Source organism: Desmodus rotundus, chromosome 13, assembly GCF_022682495.2.
Source record: "Desmodus rotundus isolate HL8 chromosome 13, HLdesRot8A.1, whole genome shotgun sequence".
Taxonomy (NCBI): Eukaryota; Metazoa; Chordata; class Mammalia; order Chiroptera; family Phyllostomidae; genus Desmodus; species Desmodus rotundus.
In genome coordinates this window covers 73571332-73595307 of record NC_071399.1, presented here as the reverse complement: position 1 = coordinate 73595307, position 23976 = coordinate 73571332, and the positions used below count along the sequence as shown (strand labels likewise).

The 23976-nt window shown below is 39.8% G+C and overlaps 2 protein-coding genes across 15 annotated transcripts in view; both read right to left on the bottom strand.

Moving 5' to 3' along the window:
• Positions 1 to 13968, bottom strand: part of LMO7 (LIM domain 7) — a 136821-nt gene extending 122853 nt beyond the window's left edge. For all 14 annotated transcript variants that reach the window (XM_071220172.1, XM_071220173.1, XM_053916351.1 and 11 more), the window contains exons 1-2: positions 13900 to 13968; positions 2524 to 2593 (exon numbers count right to left, since the gene is read on the bottom strand). In XM_071220172.1, coding sequence (XP_071076273.1) covers positions 2524 to 2589 — 66 coding nt within the window. In that variant the 5' untranslated portion in view covers positions 2590 to 2593; positions 13900 to 13968. The remainder of the gene's footprint in view (positions 1 to 2523; positions 2594 to 13899) is intronic.
• LOC123480510 (uncharacterized) overlaps positions 11566 to 23976 on the bottom strand; it is a 94201-nt gene continuing 81790 nt past the window's right edge. The window contains exons 6-8 of the mRNA XM_053916368.1: positions 13904 to 13970; positions 13313 to 13405; positions 11566 to 11733 (exon numbers count right to left, since the gene is read on the bottom strand). Coding sequence (XP_053772343.1) covers positions 11612 to 11733; positions 13313 to 13405; positions 13904 to 13970 — 282 coding nt within the window. The 3' untranslated portion in view covers positions 11566 to 11611. The remainder of the gene's footprint in view (positions 11734 to 13312; positions 13406 to 13903; positions 13971 to 23976) is intronic.

Here is a 23976-nt window from a genome sequence, read left to right as displayed (position 1 = left end):
GTTAACTAATTTGCCTGACCCCTGTTTCCCCACCAGAATGTAAGCAGTTATCTTTGTTCCCCCAATATATCCCTACAAACTAGAAACGTTCTTGACCCAGTAGGCACTCCATTATCTGTTAAAAGAATAAATGTGCTACAAAAGAACATTAATTCAATATCTGTGTGTCAGACCATCTACACACAGTATCATCCATTTCCATCCTCATAACAGCCCCACTAGACAGATGCTGGAGCTCTAATACACACTTGAAATTAAGGCTTTGAGTTTTGCTATAACCATCCTGATACACAAGCATCAGAGGAAGGAATCCAAAGAGGCATGATGATAAGGGCAAGTCCATTGGGCTTAGCCCAGTTCTGAGGCTGTGGTCACACTTATGCCCTGCATTCAACTGAAAATGCTCATTGTCTGGATTTGGAAAATCACCCTATTTAATATGCCGGAAATGCATTTCATTTTGGTCTCTAGCCAGAGATGAAATCCAAACCAGATAGAATTTCTGATGCTTGAAATAGAAATATTTGGAGAGATCTCTGGATTTAAAATTACACTTGTGATTTCATCTCATCATAGAATCCGAAGATTGTATAAAACCTCTAGTGGCTGACAACAAATCACCACAATTCAAATATTCCAAGTATGCAGAGTGTCTGAGGACAAAAGCTAGTTTCATTTAAAATGCATGTAACTGATCCAAGAAATGACCATTTAAAATGTAAGCATTAAAATATCCAAGAATAACTCAAGCCATTTGAAAAGACAGAGTACCTTCAATACAATTCAAACTTCTAACTTTCATAGAAGTTATTTCATTAGTCACTTTCACATAAAGCTTACTTAGTATTTATTATTATGGAATATTCTTCCTAGAAAGACTTCAAAAACCCAGTTTCTTTCAGGTATTCCTTCATGCCTTCTAATGCACTCTACCACTAGAATTAATTAGTATACATTTTTTATATTGCGATATATTCATATATTGCCAGACAGATATTTCTAAATAACAAATACTCTACAAACAATTCATTTCTGTCAAAATTTTGCTGAGATTTTCTTTTAGCTGCTTTTAGAATTCCATTTCTTGGGGTGACATTGGTTAATAAAATTATATAGGTTTCAAGTGTACATTTCTACGACACATGATCTGCACAGTGCAGTGTGTGCCCTCCACCCAAAGTCACGTCTTCTGTCACCACATACTTGACCTCCTTCACCCTTTACCCCCCAACCCCGATGAGATTTTTATGACAGCTGCAAACCCAGACATTTTGGCATTGCTATGTTTAATTCTTCATGCCTCCAACATCTGCACACACATGGTGGCCAAACAGAAGGTTCCTTAATGTACTACAAGCACAGCTTGACTGTTCCAAACAGAATATGTTTTTTTCCCCCTACATTCTAATTATCAGCTCTTAAACTCCAGTGTTTTGTGAAATTAAATTTAACTGAATTCTATCATTAATGTTGATTTTTAGGTATTGCTAACATTTTGAAAATTAACCATCATATGTATTATAATTATAAATTGCTTATTTCCAAAGACATGGCCCCATCTTATCATTGGTCCCTTCGGTGTATTTTTCTTTTTTTTAATGCATTTATTACTTCATCTGTGTCAATGGATTTACGTTATTATTGTTGTTATTGTTATTTATCCTCACCTGAGGACATGCTCATTGAGTTCAGAGAGAGGGAAAGGGAGGGAAAAGGAGAGAAACATCAACCGGTTGCCTCTCGCACGCACCCCATTCAAGGACCAAACCCGCAACCCAGGCATGTGCCCTGACCAGGCATCAAACCGGCAAACTTTTGGTTTACAGGACAATGCTCCAACCAACTGAGCCACACCAGCCGTGGCTCTTCAGTATCGTTACCTACCAGAATATTTATAATGAGAGTGTGGGGCATTTTTCATATGCAAAATCCCAAATTTAAAACAAAAAATCTAGAGAATCATCCACATATAGTCATTTAATGGATAATATGACTGAGACAAAAAGATGGTGACATGTCCAACGCCACATAGGATGTTGGTAGGAAAACTATTCCCTAAAGTCAAAGAGCCAGGAGGGCTTGAGTGTTTTGTAAATACACTCCAAGTCCTGTGCGCCAAGTGAGGTCCTGCATAAGCAGGAAGTACCAGAAACATAACAACTGGTAAACATCGGACAGTTTCCCTAAACTGTGCTCAACCAGCAAACACTGCAGGCTGCGCTCCAAAGGAACGTGATCCCGAACAAATGCAGTCTGCGGAAGAAATACGCCAAGCAAGGGGATATGTGAAGTTTGAGGGCACAAAAATCAAAACAAAAAAAAACAGATAAAATAAAACCGCCCAGCAGAAGGGAACAGAGAGGGGTACTAAAGGTGTCAGGGGGACAGCACGAAACACGCTTTTCTTGAGCAAAAAAACCCAAACCTAATTTCTATAATAATTCCAGATAAGAGAAGCCGTCTGTGCCTGTCTGTTTACATTTCACCAACAAAGAGATCTGGTATTGAAGATAGCTTACTTACCAAACCTGCTATTGGTGTGGAGAGTCTATTGATCTTCTTAATGACACCGGGTTTAATCTTATTCATCAAACTGAAAGTAAATAAATAAGACATGTAAGTACAAGAATGCCAATATCAGTTTAGTGTTCTTCTGAACATTCTCAAAAATCCTGTCACTATTCCATCCGCAGGGTTATTCAGAGCCAAGAGCCCAACAGAAAGCAAACAGCCAAGAAAACAACTCAAGAAACAGTCAGAACGGGCTGCAGACAGCAGTGAGCTGTCCTCTTAGACCCCACAGACGCCCCTCTGTAGCCAAAGCCACGTCTCTAAAAGTAGTTAGTGCCCCATTCATCACAGAAAGACAGTATTTGATTGGTGCATATAGCCTGTTTAAGAATCTCTTCATTATAATCTAGGCCATTCGGTCCTAAGAATACTTTTTTCTACCAATAATTTTCATTGATTTTTTTTCTCAAACACATCATGATTTTATTTATTTGCAGATTGATAGTACTATTTATTTATAGTTACCCTTTTACATGAATAAAAAACAAAACTGAGTTAATATAGCTATAGTAATTAATAATGTTCATAGGCTTTTCTCAGAGTTCAATATATAATATACATATATAGCTATATGTATATTTATGTAGATATTTTAATGCTTGAATGTAAACTGATCCTTATTTTAAAAGGCAGTTTCAAAATTATATATATACCATTTTGCCATATTTGAGAAGTGCAGTAGAACTCATCCTAATAGCTACCTAGTTCTTATTGGTAACTCATTCAAAGCTATGACTGACTGCTTCATTACCACAACAAAATACTGAGTGAAAAATTAAATTAAATGTACCAGAACTCCAAAAATAGGCTAACGGTTACCTCGGAATCTAATATTAAATGAATTTAAGTTGCTATGACAGGCTACAGAGATATATGTCTCCAGACTCTAGAACACGAAAAAAGAACATAGCTTTGACAACTACGGCTTGGAATACACTTTTTGGTTCTAAATCTAGATTATTGTGAATGCTATTTTTTTGTTGATTACTAATACAGTGCCAGGCCACAGAGAAATTTAATGCCATAATAATGCTTTTGTATTGATGCTAGCTTGGTGAAATAATCATTAATCACTGCCAGAAAACAATAACTTGAAACAGTGACTTTCCTATTCAATAATTCATCCACCAAAAAAAAGCACATTTTTAAAATTCTAACAGAGCTCCACTCGCAAAGCAAATAAAGGAGAAAGACTCAAACATGCTTAATTTCCTCATCTCCTCTTAACAATGGGCGACAGAAAAAAAAAATCTAACACTTGTGGAATGTTACTCCTCCAACATTCCAGAGATTTATATACACACTTAAATGTGGTAAAAATAAAAAAGACAAAAGTCTCAATTTAATAACCTTCAGAATGTTGTTCGACAGGATTCAAAATGACAAAGCAGGGGCTTATGAAGACTTAGTCTGGTGAACAAAAGATGTTTTTCTGTTTTCACAGTTTCTTTACACAACGATCCTTAGACAATTTAACAAAACTATCTCCTGACTTTAAGAGTTTCCTGAAACTGTTAACTCCTTAATTCCCAATTACTTATTTGTGTACTAAAAGCCATGTAGGAAGGAAGGCTTTCTCCCTTCCCAAATTCTTTATTTTTCTTTAATGATTAGCAAAGGACATAGAAAAGAATTGAGCAGGTTTATAAAGAAATTAGGGTTCCAAATTAATTCTTCTAGTTGTTCCCTATACCAGGCATTTCTAAAATGCTATTAAAGGCGGCATTCCTGCAATGCATAGAACTAGCAACTGAAACATCACATAAGAGGAAGACAATCTGGCGCAGAATAAATCAAGAAATAGATTTGTGGCAGTTACCACTAGGTCGGCAGTCACTTTCCTATAGTAACTTGGGTCTTAAACATAACCCTTCGTTGATATTACCGCATTTGCCATGTATAATGTGCTCCTGTGTACAATGAGCACCTGCATTTCTGTGTGTGTATTATACGCAGGATCATTGTACCCATTATTATACTTGTGGTATGTAATCATTTACCCATGTATAATGCACATCCTTATTTTCCCATCAAATATTTGGGCAAAGAAGTACACATTATACACAGCAAAGTACAGGTAAGTGTTAAAGACCAAATGGCTAGGGCAACTTACAAAATGTCAGGAAAACTTCAACATTAGTTGTCCTTGGTAGAGAAAGAGTGTCACACGTTCCTTCCCCACCCACTTGAGTCACTGAAGGCTTTGTCCTGATCATTCCGATAAAGTTCCTGTTTACTTCACTTATTATTTTCGTCATTACAGTGTTAGTAATATCAAGAGTGTTCTTTAATATAGTCTCTGGGATGGATAATAACACAGCCTACTCTTAATTAAGTTAGCCAGAGGGAGTAAGGGAGGGAGGTAAATGGAACAGCCAGAGAAATGCTGTCTCCCAATAGTTAGCTGACTTCCCCTTCATCAGAAGGTTCCGGAGCTGTAACTTAGAAGCAACACAGACATGGTAGACTAGAGTCCTTCTCCACTGCTGAGCCTCCTAGGGCATTTGCAAACCACAGGGACAAACCAACACTCTGGATATAACACATACACTACCCTCTAAAAAGTCAAATCACTTGAGAAAAATGCTGTTTTATTTTGTCAACACTTAAAATGGTATCAGTTCTAAGCATTAGAATATGGAGAAAATACACATACAGTTTTGGCAAATACTGAACATCCCATCAAATTATGAGCCATGAATAATCATTTTCATGTACAATTAAAGGAAGAGCTTTTTAGAATAATCTTAATAGGGAGAAAAAGATGTTTCATAAATTTAAATTTCTTTGACATTTAAGTATATCTAAAGGAATAGGGGCATAGTGTCATGTCAAATAAAATACAAGGGTCATGTAAGAGAAATACTACTCTCTTTTGCAAATAAAACTACTTTGCATAATAAGCAGTCTTCAGTAACACGCGCTCCTAAAGGCAACATTGATTGCAGGTGACTGGCTCTAGTCAAGACTGAGGTAACACGACAACCTCCCCGTTGCCTCTGTGCACAGGAACTAAAGGAGTCAGGGGCCATTCCAGCTGCCGCATCCCGGTATCCATCCCTCTAACTCCAGGCAGCTTCACACAGGTACTCCACCAAGCTTCTCTCACCCAGGCCATGGCGTAAACTTGGTGATGTGCTCTGACAGCCCTCCGAGGTCATATTTTTTGGTAAGTTCAAAACTGGAACAGAAAACTCCCAGTCCCTTGGTACCCCCATAGCAGAGCACTCACAACGCCGCCTGCAACCCCTCTCTTTCAGGTCACCTCCCCGGCATAGTCTACTTCCTTTTCCTCTCCTCCCCAAAACACTCAGTCTAAGGGAGTTGAGTGGCACAACAGATGCTAGAAAGTTTCTACCAGTTTCTGGAGACTAACAGACAGAGCATCAGATTCTGATTAAAACCTTCTGCAACTGAGCTGGACATCATATGGAGCCTCATGGACAATTTTCTGAGTCTCACCTCTGAGTTTTAGTCATGTCACATTCACTGGTGACAGGGTTTTGGAACAGCAACAAGTCACAAAATAGCATATAATTACTTTCCAGGTATTGCCAAATTGCTTTTCATAGCTGTGCCAGCTTATATCTCTTGGCCAATTTGAGAATAGTACAGACTATTTTGTCTCAATATGGCTAACATTTTGTAACATTTTATTTCTTTATTTTTTATTGAATTTATTGGGTGGCATTGGTTAATAGGACCATACAGAATTTAAGTGTAGACTTCTGTGATGCTAGATCTGCATATTGTACTGTGTGCCCACCACCCAAGACAAATAGATGGTGATAGAAGGTGGTTTGCACCAGATTTTAAGTTATATACTAGTTTCCACTTTAAATAGTATCTGCAGAGAATAGACAAACAGCCATCAGAGGGGAGAGGAGCCAGGGGGCTGGGTGAAAAATGTGAAGGGAGTAGGCAGTACAGATTGGTGTTTGCAGAACAGCCCCAGATACGCGGGTGGCAGCGGGAGAGCACAGTGGGTAAGGTCCAGGTAACTCGGAATGGGGCCGGGTGGGTGCGGGGGCAGTGGGGTGACCAGAGTGCATGTCCCCCCGTCAGTCCGCCATATATCTGAGACCAGCGTGAAACGGTAGTGAATGTAAACTGCGGTTGAAAAATTAAATTAAATACAAATAAACTGGTTTCAGCATAATTATTTGTTACTAACAAAGGTGAACAATTCACTATTTATTTCCAGTAGTATTTCTTTATTTGTGAATTATTTGGTCATATCCTTTGCTCATTTGTTTTTTGAGGTTTTGAAATGTGTATCTTACCAATCGATTTGAACTCTGGATGATCTTTAAGTCATTTTTGCTTATACTATTTCTTCAGAATCTTTGCCAGAATATCTATTTCTATATATTAAAATCTACTTTCCCTATTTCTTCAAAACTTAGAGCCTTAAACTGCCTTCAAAGATTTTTTATCCCAATACAAATTCTTTTGTATAAGAACATATTTCCTGACCTTGCTATCACATTCATACGTACATTTATAAAGCAACCCATAATTATTTAATATTGTGCTTTGTCATATTTTGTCATGTATTCTAATATTGGATTAGACTCTTCCACAAAAATTTTTATTTTTAAAGTTTTTCTTATTTTTCTCATTCTCATTTGTCTATTATTCTACATAAATTTAAAGTAATTCTTTTTCTAAGAAAATTAGACTAGATTTTACATGAGAATTAGATTAAAATTATAAATTAATTTTGACATCTATTACCTTATACAGAAATGTAGTTTATTATTCCATTTCTTAAATTGTATACCTTACCATTTTGTTTTCTACATATAAAAATAAAAGTTTCTCCCTGACCAGTGTGGCTCAGTTGGTTGGGTGTCATCCAGCAAAGCAAAAGGTCGCCAGTTCGGTTCCCCATTCAGGGCACGTGCCTGGGTTGCAGGTTTGGTCCGCAATGGGGCAGGTAAGAGAGGCAACCAATTGATGTTTCTCTCTCACATATCAGTGTGTCTCTCCCTCTCTTTCTCCCTCCCTCCCCCTCTCTCTAAAAATAAACAAAATCTTCTTAAAAAACAGAAGTCCCACGTTTCTCTAAAGTACACAAGGTCCTAAACATTGTCACTATTGCTGTATTCCAGCTCATTTTCTGACTGATGACTGTTAGCATATGAAAATTCTAGAGACTAAGTCTCTCCTATAAGGCAATTACTATACTTCTAATCTAAGTGATGCATTGCATATTTGCCCTTCTTACAATATCCACTCCCTTCATTCAATCTACTCCTCATTGCTCTGAGCAGAATTCCCATGCTTTCACCATTTCGTGGTCAGCACACTCTTCTCCACGTGTCCACCCAAGAGCCTTCACTGCCTCGAAAACCTCCATCGATGGCCTCCTGCGGATCGACTTTAATAAGAACTGTTCATATCGCGTAAACTTAGCACATACGTTACTACCTTTTATTTTTAGTATATCATCATTCTTATCTCCTTCTCAGAGGCCCCATCACTGAAATCTTGCAAGTTCTCCTCTTAGTAATTTGCATTTAGGGTGAGAACGCCCCATAGATGGGATATGCAGGTTCCTAAAACATATATCATCTTTCTACCCTCAAGTTTGGGGCCACAATTTAAAAGGCTTCTACAAAATTTGCAATGAGTCTGTACAAGGTGACCCCCTTAACAGAAGTGAATTTTTATATTAATGTTTTCCAAGCTCACCTTTAGCTTGATAGACTAGTCTTTTTTGAATGATGTTTTTGCTATATATAGACATGAAATTACAGGGGAAAAAACTGACCATGAAGCTGAAAATGAAAGCATACAGACCATCACCATAAAATACTGCCGTGAAAAACAAGCAGTTTAAATTTTTACCATTATTTTATGAACTTGAACGCTTGTGTCTTTGTTTACCTACTGCTGAGTTAAGTTTACATTACTTTAAGTGAGGAAAATAGTATTTATTACTTAAATTTCCATGGCTGGTATACGGATCAGGGTCAATATTACACTGGAGAGCTGTATGGAAGCAACTGACCTCATGCAACTCAAAGCCAGAAAGCGCTGGAAGGAAAAGCCTTCACCATCACACAAGAGCCTCCGGGCTTCACGGGGAGCATGCATAGAGGCCACGGGCCCCACAAGTGCCCCCGTCGCTCCCCACACAAGGACAGAGTGCTCCTGGCATAAATGAGATGTGACACACTTCTCTATCTTGTCCAATGTCTTAAAACAGTCACCTGAGTGTCTCAGTCAATTCATAGGCATATCTGTTAACATTTTTCTTCTACGGAATGCATCTTTAGCAAAATATTACGGCACATTTAGGTAGATGGCGTAGTCCTAACATGCAGGTGTGAGCAGAAACAGGATTTCTCAAACCAATAGGGGAATGTCTTGCTCCACACTTTCCAAGCTGCGAGCCATGGAAATGAAGGTCTGGCGGCAGTGTGGGAAGTGTTCTCAGTAATGTGAACCGTGAGTTCGGAAGGCATAAAGCTTTGCAGCACTGCCAACTTGGGGAAGAGAGAGGATGAGCATTATTCCAAGGACAGGTTGGAAACACTGACTAACCAGACACACACCCAATAAGACTGCCTTCAAATACATCTTCTTACTTCACGAGGAAAATATGTTCATTTGAATATTTTCAAGATTGCCATCATAAGATAAGTACCTTGTATCTTATGAAATTACTAACTCGTATCACTAGCTGGACATGCCACTAAATACGTCTAGCAAAGAGACATAATTCTGCTAGAACCATAGAACAAAAGAGGATTGTGGATACTTATAGAGGGGCAAATTGCAAATTTTAAAAGTATATAGTAAGGTAGAACTCATGAACACTAATAGACAATGAAGATAAGAGACATACTAATGAATGCTACTAATGAAGTTCGTGGAAAATTACAATGAGCAGCTAAAATCAACTTACAGACTCTTGTCGATCCTTTCACTAATGAGAAAACCCCCCAAAGTGGATTTTGCTCCCATCTCACTGTTTGGGAAAGCGGAGGGAGGCTGCATGTCGAAGGCATACAGCAAAGGAATCACGACAGCAGGCTGTACCCAGGAGGGTATTCTCTAGCCCTCCACTCCTTAGATCCCAGTCAATCAAACACACTGACACTGCCATCTTGAACGGGAGATACGATTTCAACAGTCAATCAGATTAAAAGGTGATAAATGTCCGTAATACCCTCGTCACCCGGGTGTGCGTCTTGCCTGACACCTCCGCGCAGGGTCTGTGCCCAGCGCAGGCTATCAACGGGTCCTCGGTTCACAGCCAGGTGTGAGAGCCATAATAAGCCCACTTGTTCCAATGCTCCACTTTGGTATCTCAGAATGCCAGCTCAAAAGGGTAAATTAAAGGATAAAAGACTGCTGAGATTACTAAATAAAATAATAATAAAACTCTTCAGTGGTGATAATGAACTAAGATGCCTGAAGATGTTTAACAGGCAACAAGCAAACCCTATATTGCACAAGAATTGGTAACTTTTCTGGCAGTGAACCAAACAGAAGTCAGCCTTGGCCTCTAAGTCAATGAATTCATATTTAAAAATATCCAATCAGATTTCAGCTAAAACTTGAGATCTCTTATGGGTACGGTATTTTTCAGACTATAAGACACACTTTCCCCCCCAAATTTGGGAAGAAAATGGGGGTGTGTTTTATAGTCTGAATGTAGCTTACCTGGCTCGCCGGGGGCGGGGGGGGGGGGGGGGGGGGGGCAGTGGAGCGGTTTTTTTTCCCCTATTTTCCTCCTCTAAAACCTGGGTGTGTCTTATGGCCTGGTGTGTCTTATAGTCCAAAAATATGGTAAAATAACCTCAAAGACATACAGTTGACAATATCTACCATTAATTTAAAACTCTGGGCTTTACTACTAGGCATCTGAACGACCAATTTTGCCTTCCTCATAGGCATTATAACTCACGAGGGAGTGACCCAACAGAGATGTTGCTAACAGACCAACCAGGTAAGCTTTCTTCAGTCACGGATTTATACAGAATATGGTTACCTGGACTTTTCTCCCAACACTACACCTTTTAGATTAATATGCCTTCATTAACCAATGGCTATAAACGCGAGTCACAATGAAGAGAAAGATCATTTTAATACGAACCTCATGCAGTACTTTGCTGTCCCACAGAAACCACAACTGCTGAGTACCGCAGCTTCGGGTTTACTTACCCCGCTTTCAGGAAACAGTCATTTAAAGAACACTGGGTACGAAACGGTCTGGTTAGACTGCTATGCTAATGAATGCACCACACCCCAAAATGGTGTTATTTCATTAGGAAACTATCTAAGAATGACCTTTGGAAGTTGTGAATGAAAGCGACTTTTAAAAAAAAATCATTATATCTCTAAACATTCATCTGAATATTGGCTATGACCATTAAGGTAGAACTTACATAATTATTCTAACAGTATTGCTTGTGGTCAAAACAGTTTTTCATCAACTCTGGATACTGTTACTGATAACAGGCTGGATACAGTTTTCAGAAATCACCTCAAGTCACTCAGCCCCCAGGCTGGTGCATAAACTGCATTTTAAATCGAAAACGACGTGTCGCTGTCAAGTGTGTTAATGACCTGGTTATGGAAGCAATGCCCCCAACGGGCAGATTCCCTAAAACATGTTGTGAGTAACAGTTCAGCACCGGAGTATATAACCACAAAGTGCCTTCTGTGAATAGATCCCCCTTTGGGGTGAAATGCTCTCCCATGTCTCAAAACAACCCCACGCCCCATAGGCACACCTTCTACACAAACCCACCTCCCCCTCTCCTGCCCTGTTATGTGACTGTAAAAGTCGTCACCGACGTTATTTGACTGTAAACCACTAAGTGACACAATCTACACCAGCGACGTTCAACCGGCGTGCTGCAGCCCCTGCTGTACCATAAGACACACACGCGTGGGCCGCAAGTTTTTAAAGCATTCGATAATACCTGACCATTCAGTCAGCACAACAATGGACAATACAACAATGGACATCCAGGGTGGAGTATTAAAATTATGTTTATTTTTTGTCAGATAATCAAAAAATTTAATATATTTTTTGGTGTTCCATGAGATGAAAAAGGTTGAAAATCATCGGTCCAAACTCATAGCAAAGGCAGTTTTCAGATCGCATGCATCTCTCGATAGTCATTTCTGTCCCTCCGGCTTCTGAACACAAGAGAACACATTTAAATCATACAGTTTTCAAATAGCCTACTAAAGGTAGTTTAAACACTATTTGGCAACAACAATTCTGAAGGTGACATCAGAAAAGGTTAAGATACATCCCTTAGCCCTGGCTGGTATGGCTCCGTGGACTGAGCACCACCCTGAAAACCACAGGGTCATCGGTTTGATTCTGGGTCAGAGCACATGCCTGGGTGGTGGATACCCAAGAGGCAACCAACCACACATTGATGTTTCTCTCCCTCTCTTTCTCCCTCCCTTCCCCTGTCTAAAAATAAATAAATAAAATCTTAAAAAAAAAAATACATCCCTTAAACTTTACTTGTGGCTCCTCTTCCTATGCCTGTCCTACGACATACTAACTGGAGCCACATGAAAGTGACATTTCTGTAGGTCACAAATGGTTGAGTCCGTGGACAGTTGATATGGCTCAACGTAATAATATTTCTCTAAGACAAAGAAGTTTAAACACCTATCTACAGAGCCGATAAGATAGAGATTATTATCTATATGGCCATCTTCCTAGCAACAATCTATATTTCTACAAAGTTTGACAGCTTATATAAACCTATTAAGTTACACATGTCTCGTGGAACTTTGCAACCCTGTGAAGGAGGCAGGTCAGATATCCTGACCTCCACTTTACAGGTGAGAAAATAAGGCTCAGATGTTAAGTCACTTGCTCAAATGCCAAAAAGTAATGGAGCAAGGCACCAAGCCCAGGCCTTTCGACTCTATCTTTGCTGCAGAAAACCTCTCCTTAGGAGGATAATCAAAATCATCTACCAACAAGCACACGCACTCCCAGTGCTTACTTGTGGTCAGGTTCCACAAACACGACACCTATGCAGTAAGGATCTAGACTGGAATACTTCAGTGCTTTCAAAAATGTGAGTGCGCACTCAAGTACATTCTTATAATTTATTGGCTACTTCTGCAACCTGTACCCTCACACCTTCATCCTTACATCCTGCCTGCCCCTCACCCCAAAAGGTCACATACCTGGCTAACTGTTCTATACACCCATTGAGAAACAAACCATTACACTAAACATACAATGTAGTCCTCACACTATCAATCACGGCTTAAGTCCGTTTTACTTAAAGACACTCAAAGCCCGGGATGTATATTAATATCCCAATAATATAGTAATTAAATGAATGGCCCATGACTCAAACTGATAATATAGTGACTCCACTTACAGCTTAAAGGAAAAATTTGCTACTGCCTACATTTGTTCTACAATTACCACTATTTTTTGATGAAGGAAAAAAGTTTTCTATGAACTTCTAATCCTGGTGATACCACACATTGGAATAATCAAAGTAAGTGATAGCTGATGCAATATAATAAGGTTTTTTCCTCAACCACCCACCCCTACTGTCCCATCAAGCAATAACATAATCTTTCTTGTTCATAGCAGCACAATTTACCATAGCCAAGTGCTGGAAGCAACCTAAGTGCCCATCAGTAAATGAATGGATCAAAAAACTATGGTACATTTACACAATGGAAGCGTACATTTACATTTACACAGCAGAGAGAAAGAAGGAGCTCCTACCCTCTGCAACAGCATGGATGGAACTGGAGAGCATTATGCTAAGTAAAATAAGCCAGGTGGTAAGGGACAAATACCACATGGTCTCACCTTTATCTGGAACATAATCAACAAAAGAAAAAAAGCAAACAAAATATAACCAGAGACATTGAAATTAAAAACAACCTAACAATAGCCAGAGGGGAGTGGGGAGGGAACAGTGGGAAGTAGGGTTTTCAGGAACTACTATAAAAGACACATGGACAAAACCAAGGGAGGGAGGGAGGTTTGGCTGGGGTTGGGGGGGAAGTGTTGGGGAAAAAATGCAGACAACTGTAACTGAACAACAATAAAGTAATAAAAAATAAATTTAATGAATTAATTAAATAATATATAATTTCACCAATGTTATGTTTAGATACGGAGACTGATAACCCCTCCCTACTGTCTGGTACTGTGGGGTATCAATTTTCAGGGATCAAATCTCACTTATTACCAAGAAAACATATCTGTGACCATGGTAGCCATGGAGAGGGCCGTGAAGATTCTTCATAACACACACACATAGCCTTTTGTTTTCAACTTATTTTTCGAATGCTTTAAATACTTACTCACACAACAGAACACCGTTCTCCAGGGAGGCTCGAAAATCCTTTGCTTCAAAATTCTTCTCAGTTACTTCCTGAAAGACCAATTTGGATATTAATTTTTCTAAATCAGGGATAATATACAAGTCAAATTCAGTATCAGATTGATATGCATCTAATGTTATAATTAAAGAATGTGCATATATAAAAAGTTCTTCCATATTAAAAATTGCATGCACTTCTATTACAAAGAGGTTAACCACTGTAATATGAAAAAATATAAAGAGAAAAACCACAATGAGCATTTTCTGTAATGTAACCATTTTATGGATAATAGAAGTTCAAAGATAAATTTTGACACACTTTCTATAAAAAACCTGTGGGTGATCTATTCTACTAAGAGTTAATAAAAACAAATTAAGACATAAACTTGAAATACCAACTATATATGTACAGAATTAATTTTAATTCCATCCTTAAGTTCCTTAAGTTTCACTACAGCTAATTAGCAGAGGACACGATTCTCCTTATATTCATGAAATGGCCCTTATTTGTGTAAGGAGCTATTTACAGAAACATCCCAGAGAGAAGACTGTTAAATCCTGACACAGATAGGCAAAAAACAGAGAGGGTAGATGGTAAAAACTTTAAGCAGACAATTCCCTACTTAAAGCTATTACATATGAACTGGAAAATCTCCATGAGATTCTGTCTCTTGAGGGTAGAGTAGATGGGAGGGAAGGGGGTTCCATAGAGGAAAGAGTCACATAGAAAACAGTGGGGAAAAAACTGACCCAAGAACAACTCTTGGGATGGGGTCCCCAGCTAAGGGTGTGGGCAGCAGTCCCTGTCCCACCTGCCACTTCACAAGAAAATACGATCTTGGAAACAATCCATCTTAAATCCTAGGTGAGCTACAGCGCCCTCCCCCACCCCTGTCCTTACCACCACTAGCTGTACCATCCACTTGGAATCCCTATAGGTGAGTATGTCTCTGCGTCTTTCCCTCAATGTCCAACATAGCTATAGCTAGACATACTATCTGTTAACTGACAAAACAATGGTTCATTGTAGAATTAAAGTTAGTTTCTCATAAGCTGGCTCTATAAATACGGACAGGAGCCGAGGCCAGGAGGTGACACAGAAAGCAGGGACAAGTATAACAGAAGATCCCTTCCTACACACAGCCTTAACCTGCAGAAAGGAAACACTGCTGCGTGAATTCAACATCTGCCAAGTCTCTGTTACGGGCACTTAACCAAGATATTGGGTGGAGATCTTAAAAAAATAAAAAAGGCACTTATTCCCTCACGAAGTTCACAGCCATATAAGTAAGACACAAAGTTTAAAAGCATAGTAAAGCCAAACAGAATGGTACCTTTGGGTGGGGGTGGGGCAGGGGGGTGACCTTGAGTGGCCCACAGAGGGTCCCAGGTAACCCGTGCAGCACAAACTCTTCCATTTTCCCCAAACAGATCCCATGCAAACTCAGGATGAGCACTGATCCCAACCAGAGAAAACGCAGTAATATCTCACTCACCTGGGAACTGCTATCCAAAGCCAAAGAGTATAAATAGTCCCAGGAATATCAACGCACATATTGAAGCCCATCTTCTCTAAACACAGGAAAGCCACTCAAGGCCACCTCAGGACGAGCCTCTCCGGACCATACTTACATGTCCTCCAGTGAAACGAGCTAGCAACTACGTTTCCAAGTCAATGTAAATTAGTAACAGTGGTTTAGAAGAAAAAAAGGGTTATGCCCTGCAAACACCCAGAAAGCACCAAACAGGACCAGCCAACATTCCTGGACAGGCCAATCAAGAGGGCAGATTTGTATCAAGTGATGCAATGAAAAGAAATAAGGCCCAAGCAGAAAAAGAACTCAGGAAAACTATATTCAAATCCAACTTCAATTACCTAACACCTGTGTGATCTTAAGCAAGTTAAATAACCTTTCTGAGCTCCAGTCTACTCATCTGAAGCAGTACAGCACCTGCCTGTGCACGTGTAAGGGCCAAGATGCTGTGCAGTGGAATACCCGAGGGCAGTCACCAGCAGCAGGTGCTTGACCTCCTACAGTCACTGACCTTCGAGTTAGCACTCCGACAACACACTCTAATAATGAGCCCTCAAAGGAATACCTCTGCACCACATGGGCAAAGTCGAGTTATATTACAAGATTAACTAATAAAATAGAAACAATGGGATGCACAGAGCTATTCAGAAAACCCAACTACCCAGAAAGTTTCATTTCCCCCAAAAAAACTATAGAAATGCAAAGTCTATTTATAGAGCCAGCTTATGAGAAACTAACTTTAATTCTACAATGAACCATTGTTTTGTCAGTTAACAGTAGATTTCAGGCTACCCTCCTCCAGATATCAAACTATTAATCTACTTTTATATACATATACTTATCTAAATCTAAATAATTATGACATAAGACTAGGCCCTATTTATCGGTTTATAAAGAAGACTATAAAAAGTAAACAAAGATTTTTAACTGATAGGCTGTATTTTGAGAACATGGGGATCTGGCATACTCTGTACAACACTGAAGGTTGTATAAAATGATAACACAGCCCTGGCTGGTGTGGCTCAGGGGGTTGAGTGCCAGACTGTTAACCAAAGAGTCGCTGGTTTGATTCCGTCAGGGCACATGCCTGGATTGCAGGCCAAGTCCCTAGTTAGGAGTCAACCACAAATGGATGTTTCTCTCCCTCTCCTTCTCCCTCCCTTCCTCTCTCTCTAACAATAAATAAATAAATAAAAATCTTTTAAAAAAATAAATTTCATTTAAAAAATAAAATAAAATGATAAAACAATTCTAGAAGGCAATTTGTGACATGTATCTGCAGGATTAAATGTGCGTCCTTTCAGACACACTATGTACAGACCTAGGAGTTTATACTAAGAAAACAAGAAGGACATGAAGACATGAGTGGAAGAATTGCTTCTCAGCATTATGTTTAACAGCAGCAACTACAAACCTTCTGAATGCCCGACAGTAAGAAGCTGATTATGTTACAATATAACCATAAAACAGAAAACTACATGAAATTAAACTCATGTTTGGAAGGTTTACTTGTAAAGAACCCTTAACATATTAATTATAAAGCAATTTATGAAATAATACATGAGTATGACCTCAATTACTATAACTCTATAAGTACACATTATATAAGTAAATATGAAATTAGTAATAATTTCTAAGTGATAGAATTACAGCTAATTTTAATATTTATATTTTTACTATTGTTTTCTGTAACAACCACAGGTGTTTCTTGTGTCATAGATATACAAATTAATATTTTTTAAAACACAACATTCAAAAGAGATTAGAATCTCCCAGACTTAGGTCAATTTCCTGTTATCTCTTACATCTAAAGGATAAGGGAATAGGGAGCTACCATGTTTTATGCTAGGTAATTTTTCTCTATCTATAAAAATCTACACAATCCTTAAATTTAATAATCCTTTTATTATTCTCCTGTCACCAGTAGGGAGATTGAGGCTCAGAAAGTTTAACTTTCTAGAAAGTTACAGAACCATCCGCCTGTGACAGGAAAAACCTAAAGCATTTTACAAGTACTCAGTAACATTGTCTCAACTGCATCAACTCTGTCCAAACTGAAGTAAGTAAGTAAATAAATAAATAAATAATTGTGTTTTATCTGTATTTAGGTTTTCTTTTTTAACCTAAATTAGTGTATTTAACCATGCAATATGCCTTCAAAAACAATCCTTCACTGTTAAGGGTATAAAACGGTAACTCGGTAAATAAAAACATTCCATTAAGTTTTTCCATTTTCCTGGATAAAGAGATGTGCGTCTTCATGCATAGTGACCGCGTGTGCAAGTGAAGGAGAGGGAGAGGCAGGGTATGGCACACTAAACATCAGCAAAATGAAAAATTCTCTTAAAATGTTTTAAGAGTTTCTCTAGAAGTTTGCATGAACATTAAAAAAATGTTCACACTGTATATACTAGCTGCCTCAACCTCAATAAGTCAAAACAACTGACTGCAAAATAAAATTCTCAACTAGCCATTTATGGAGCCATATAGATGTCAACTCATCTAAGACCCCTCCTAAGGAATTAAGACAAAAATAGTTTTCCATAAGTTTTAAACCAAAAAAGGAAGCATAAATTTATAGCAGGGCTTTTCGGTCTATAGCGGCTGCCTGGGCCATATTCCTTAGGAAACACACTGCAAGGCACGAACAATTACTGGGTGAGGACAGGCCCAGGTGGGCAGCCTGCAGGTCTGGGCTGTGCCATTTCCTATCTGAAACTCTGAACAAGATGCTTAGCCTCTTAATTCTTCCGTCTGTGCATTGGCATCCCAGGCACCTATCTCCCTGAGTTACTCTGAGAACTGAATCAGACAATGCATATGGAGCCATCAGCAGTTCTCAGACGCAGGAGGAGCCTTGGCAAACATTAGCTGGTATAACTAGCTGTTACTCTCTATCTGTAGAATGAAGATAAAAGTTTCATCTTCGCAAAGTCTGTGTTGCCAGATGTAACATCCTTTACTTAAAAGAAGAAACTGAGTTCCCAGATCATGCCAAAAGTCACTGGACTGCCTTCTATTTCCTAGAAACTATAAAAATTATAAAGATCTATAAAGGGCCTCAAAATAGAGTGAAGACAGTTTGTTCCAAAAAAATTAAATCATGCTTTAAAATACAAACCTACCCTGATTTTAAAGAATTCAATGTGCTGAATGAAATTCCACAATTTTGAAAGAATTAAGTGTTTGCCTAGCAGTTCTAATCTAACGACTGCTCATTGCATTTTTCAATCATTTTAAACCTTACTCATTAGAGAGTTATTTGTGGTGTGAGGCAATGAGGTTGTGAGTCACAGGAACTCGAGATCACGTGTTGCCCACGAGTTAGCAAAAGTCAACACAAACAGGAGTAATCACTATGTAGTCAAAGCCACACCTTGCCTTCTGTAAGCACTTGGATTTTTTCCTCTTCTTTGACCCTTTCTATCTTTTTTTAGAAGATTTTATTTATTTTATTTTTTAGAGATGGGGAGGGAGAGAGAGAGAGGGAGAGAAACCTCAATGTGTGGTTGCCTCTCGTGTGCCCCCTACTCCAGACCTGGCCCGCAACCCAGGCATGTTCCCTAGACTGGGAATCGAACCAGCAACCCTTTGATTCGCAGGCTGGCACTCAACCCACTGAGCCACACCAGCCAGGACCCCTTCCATATTTTTTAATACAGTTAAATAAAATCATTACCACCTGACATAACCTAGAGGTTATCGGATGAGAATACCTGTGATTCAATCCTGGACCCACCCCACTCTGCATACTTCTGGTAAACCACGGCTCCATCCCCTAATTTTAAAGGGACAGAAACAGTTGCCATCCTGACTTCACAGTGAACAAGTGTCAGGTGAAAATATGTGACCCCACTAAAAAAAAAAAGAAAAGAAAGACTACACGCTACAGTTGAGGCTAGTGCTTCTTCCAGCCATGTGTCCTTGGGTGCTGCCATATCATCCTGTTGCCAAGGAAGCTAAGAAGCCACAGGCCCAAGAACCCTTCCTGTGAAGTTATAATTACTCTCCCAAGCATATTAAGGGCGGGGCAGCGTGCTGAAAACACGGCTGCCAAACCTGTCCTACCACCTGTAGCCTCCAAGAAGCCCTCGATACAAAGCTTTCAAAGGGCATATTTTGTAGGAGAAAATATCTGTCAGCTAAATATATAGGCAATAAATGCCAAGTCCACAAGTTTTAAAAGAGCCATTTCTTTTCCTATGAGATGTATTAATTTAATAAGCAAATGGGACTTATCTTCACACCCTTGGCTCTTTTGTTGATGGTTTTATTTTAATCCTCTCGCTGGATGAGATTTCCCACCAATATAAGCAGCAAGTTTCTCTGAAGCTGCATCTCTCAGTTCCAATTCTGACCACATAATCCACATGATTTAAATCCCAAACATTCTGGGAACATCTCAAAGACCACTTCATACCAGACAGGTTATCAGCAAACCTCCCGCAATGCAAGTCAGCAGGCGCTGGTCTTGTTTACAATTGTTCAGTTCCTGTTAAGCAGACATTTGAAAGACACTGGAAACCCCAAGGCACTCTGCGCTGGGTTGTGTGCGAATCACGGTGCCAAACCCTGGTGCCCATTCGAGCTCGTTTGCAGAGTCGTTTGCTGACAAGGTTGATGAGCCTCCACTGGGCTCACAGTTGATTCCCAATGAAGATCCTTATTTATTGATTGATCAGCTATTAGACCATGATATTTAAGATACACACATACCATCATCGTCATGCCAATCACTTTGACATGAGGAATGCAAAACAAACAAGCAAAAAACAAAGAACATTGGCCATCAGAAGCCACTATGGAGCAGCGGTACCGTGCCAGGAAGCGATTCACAAAAGGTGGGTCTGCCTCAATCTTCCATGCAGGGAGATAACCGAGTGTGCCCCGTGAATGAAAGAGGCATTGTTTCCACGGCGGGAAGCCCTGGGCAGTACCCGTCGAGGCCGCGCCTTGTTTTTCAGTCTCTAAAACTGTCCACGAATGAAAGACGCCCCTTTCTCCTTTCTTCCATTAAACTTCATTTTTGAAGCAACCATTCTGTGATCCCCATGACTCACAAAGCAGGACCGATTTTTACAAGGAATTCCATGAGACGTCTATATCACTATCTGTGGCGCAGTGAACTGACAGGTCTCCGTGGCCACCCGTGCCAAGGACGCTAGAGGAAAAGTAAACATAATTGAAATAGAACAAATGTCTACCTCCTAGCTCTTTCCTTTCCTAGGGTAAAATAACTGACAAAGTTACTCAGCACGTCAGAGAAGCCAGTTCTTCCCATGAGGATGGGCTAAAAATTAAAAATTAAAAAAAGGAACTGGGAGTCAGAGAAGCTGAAATGAAAGCTTCACTCCTTCCTTGTTTAACAGACACAACGTCCCCTCGCCCCTCCAGGCCTCGGTTCCCTCAGCTGTGACACAGGGACCCAGACGATGATGACCTACACCTTCTCTTTGCTCGTGCGCAATTTCTTTCATCTTCACAGCAGCCCTGTGGGGTGGGAGCTCTCACCCACGTACACGTGGGGAAACTGAGTTGCAACACAGTTGTTGGAGCTCAGACCTGGGTCTGTAAGCAGCTCCCCACGTGACAAGTACCAAGAACCCAGTGAAAGAGTCTGTGAAAGCACTGAGTGAACTTCACAGGGACATTAACCACCAACTTCCTGTACTCCTGGCCTTCCCAGTCCACACTGCACCTTGTCCAGAGTAGGAAGTCTCACCCAACTTCTAATTGGCTGAAAGATGGTGTCCACATACTGATCATTTACGATAAAGCTCATTAGTCTGCCTATGAATACTTGCACTACAAACATTTAACCAAGCAGGAAAAAGACAAAACTGATGGTTACATTTCAGGCATGCCAGGGGAGGGAGGACTGCTCGTGCGCTGGTGGAAGACTGTACCCTCAGGTCCTGAGAGTACTTCACTGAAGTAGCCTTCTACTGCGTGGAGGGGACTCATCCTCACTTTGTCCAGGGCCCCACAACAAAAACATGCGAGAGCCATGGGAACATGTGGCACCCCAGTTATGCACCTTTTCAAAAGGGGGTTCTCTTGGATGGAACCTTCAAAGAGAAGTGCTCGTCACTACTATTGACTTGCTACGTGAAAGTTTTTCCAGACTAAAGAACATATTAAAATGTAACTTTCCTTTTAAATAATCTACCTTAATTTTATGGAGGACACTATGAAAGTATTCATTTATTCACTCATTCCAAAATCATGTAATAAAAAATGGTTACGCACATACCTGTCACGGGGTTTGGCACTAGTGATATTAAAAGTAAGATGTAGCAATGCTTGGAAATTCCTCTTTAAAATTCTAACCCCGTTTTGAAATGTGTGGTCAAAATGGCATTTTAAGCCCAGGCATCTCTCAAAAATGTGGTTAACCCTCTGAATAACAGCATGTTCTTTGTTAACTGATACTGTATATTCAGCAAATAACATTGCTTTAAGCGACATAATTCTCAAGTCACTAGCCTCTCTTAAAATCTGGCATGGCACTACATAATATCCCCTAGTATACCAGGACTACCTTTGCCAATACTAATATCACTTGATTGCAAAACCAAAGCCAACTCACAGTCTTCCAAGATAGTGGTAATCAGAGTTGCACAGACCGCTGAATTCCAAATGGCATCCAGAAAGTCTCGTAAGTGGTCAAAAATCTAAACCCTCCTCTGGCACCACGGCCCCCTTGAGCCCTTCGGCTCCGTGTCTAGGGTGAGTTACATCTCCCACTTCACCGGCTCTTGAACAAGGCCCACAAGTCTCACAGTCGGGGAGGAAAAACAAAAACAGCAAAAGCAAAGCTCCCGGTTGTGTATCTGGATAATTAAAAGCCCACTATTTTCATAAACATTCAAAATTCTCACTCACTCATCATTAGCTCAACTGTCAGCTACACCAGGATTTGGGGGAGAGGGATGAGCAAAAAAACCCAGATTTTAATCATAATTTCTGGTCCAGGAGAAGTGGCCACTTCCCCATACTACTACCAACTTTTAGCTTACAGTCTCAAATGATTTTTGCTAAACCACAATTATTAATAAGCCAGAAATGAAACAACGGGAAAGAACTAAATACAGCAAGGGAAGAGAGGACGATAATGCTCCAGGGTCACAATGCGCGTGCCGGCCGGGTTTCATCTGGACACGAACTCTAAACCTGAGCCCTGTTAGCAGCTACTTAGGTTCGCTGAAAACATCACACACTAAAAAGCGCTCAAGTTTTAAGCTATACTTTGTTTGGTTAACAATCACAAAGACTGCTTCTAGAGGGTGAAATATAAGGCACATTTTGTCCATAAACACAGGTTCATACTCTAATTTATGCTGTTGCAGACAACCAGGAAAAATATTCCAAGGGAAAACGGTGTAACAGAGGCCTCGCCTAGGCATAAATTACATTTTTCTAGATCCAGACATTTTTAAATAATGAGCGCACAGGGACAGGTAGATGTGAACATCCATTATTGAGCTATTTTAAGTACAGTTCAAATGCTCGACATAATCAGGGGTTCTCAAGAGTCAAGAGACGTCATCCTTTTTTGCAGAAATGTCTCACACACATTAGCAAGTCTCAACAATTACCTGCTTATCTCTCTGAGGACTATTGTGAGTCATCGCTGTGGGAAACTGTCATTTTGGAAGGCCATATGTCTGTGCTATGGGTGACAGTCACTGTTTGTTTTACATGAACTTCAAATTGATAGTCACACCCCCGGTACCTCAGATACGCTCCACTTCCTGGTAGCAAGGAATGTTGTTAACAAAGGGGAGCCCTAAATGATTCCTGATGGATTCCTGCAGACTAACAATGCAGCCCTTCTGGTCGACCTTCCTTCCATCCAACCATGAAACTAGGTTGCGAAGAGAGTTACAATTCTAACCTGAGGTACGTACCCAAAAGAAATAAAAACATACACCCTCACAAAAATTTGTACATGCACATTCCTAGCAGCATTACTCACATTAGCCAAAACCCCCCCCCCAAAATAACCCAAATGTTCATTCACTGATGAATAACTAGAATATGGTATAACCATACAATGGAATAGCATCCAGCCACAAAATGGAATGAAGTAATTATACATGTTACAACACAGATGAAACTTGAAAACATGAGGTTAAGTGAAAGAAGCCAGACATAAAAGACCATATATTGTACAATATAATTCTATTTACGTGAAATGTCCAGAACAGACAAGTCCATAGAAACAGAAAGTGGATTTGGGGTTCCCAGGGGTTAAAGAAAGGGAAGAAGAGGGAGTGACCACTAATGCGTGCGGAGAGTCTTCTGAGGTGATAAAGACGTTTCCGAGTTAGAAAGCGGTGATGGTTGCACGCCTCGGGGAGTACAGCGAGAATTGGTGAACTGCACACTGTAAAAGGGTGAGCTGTGTGCTGTGTGAATTGCATCTCGATAAACATGTTCTAAAAAACTCAGTGGATGGTAAACTTAGAAATTTCTGCATTTTGTTCAAATTCAATAAAAATGACTTTTTAAAAGATAGC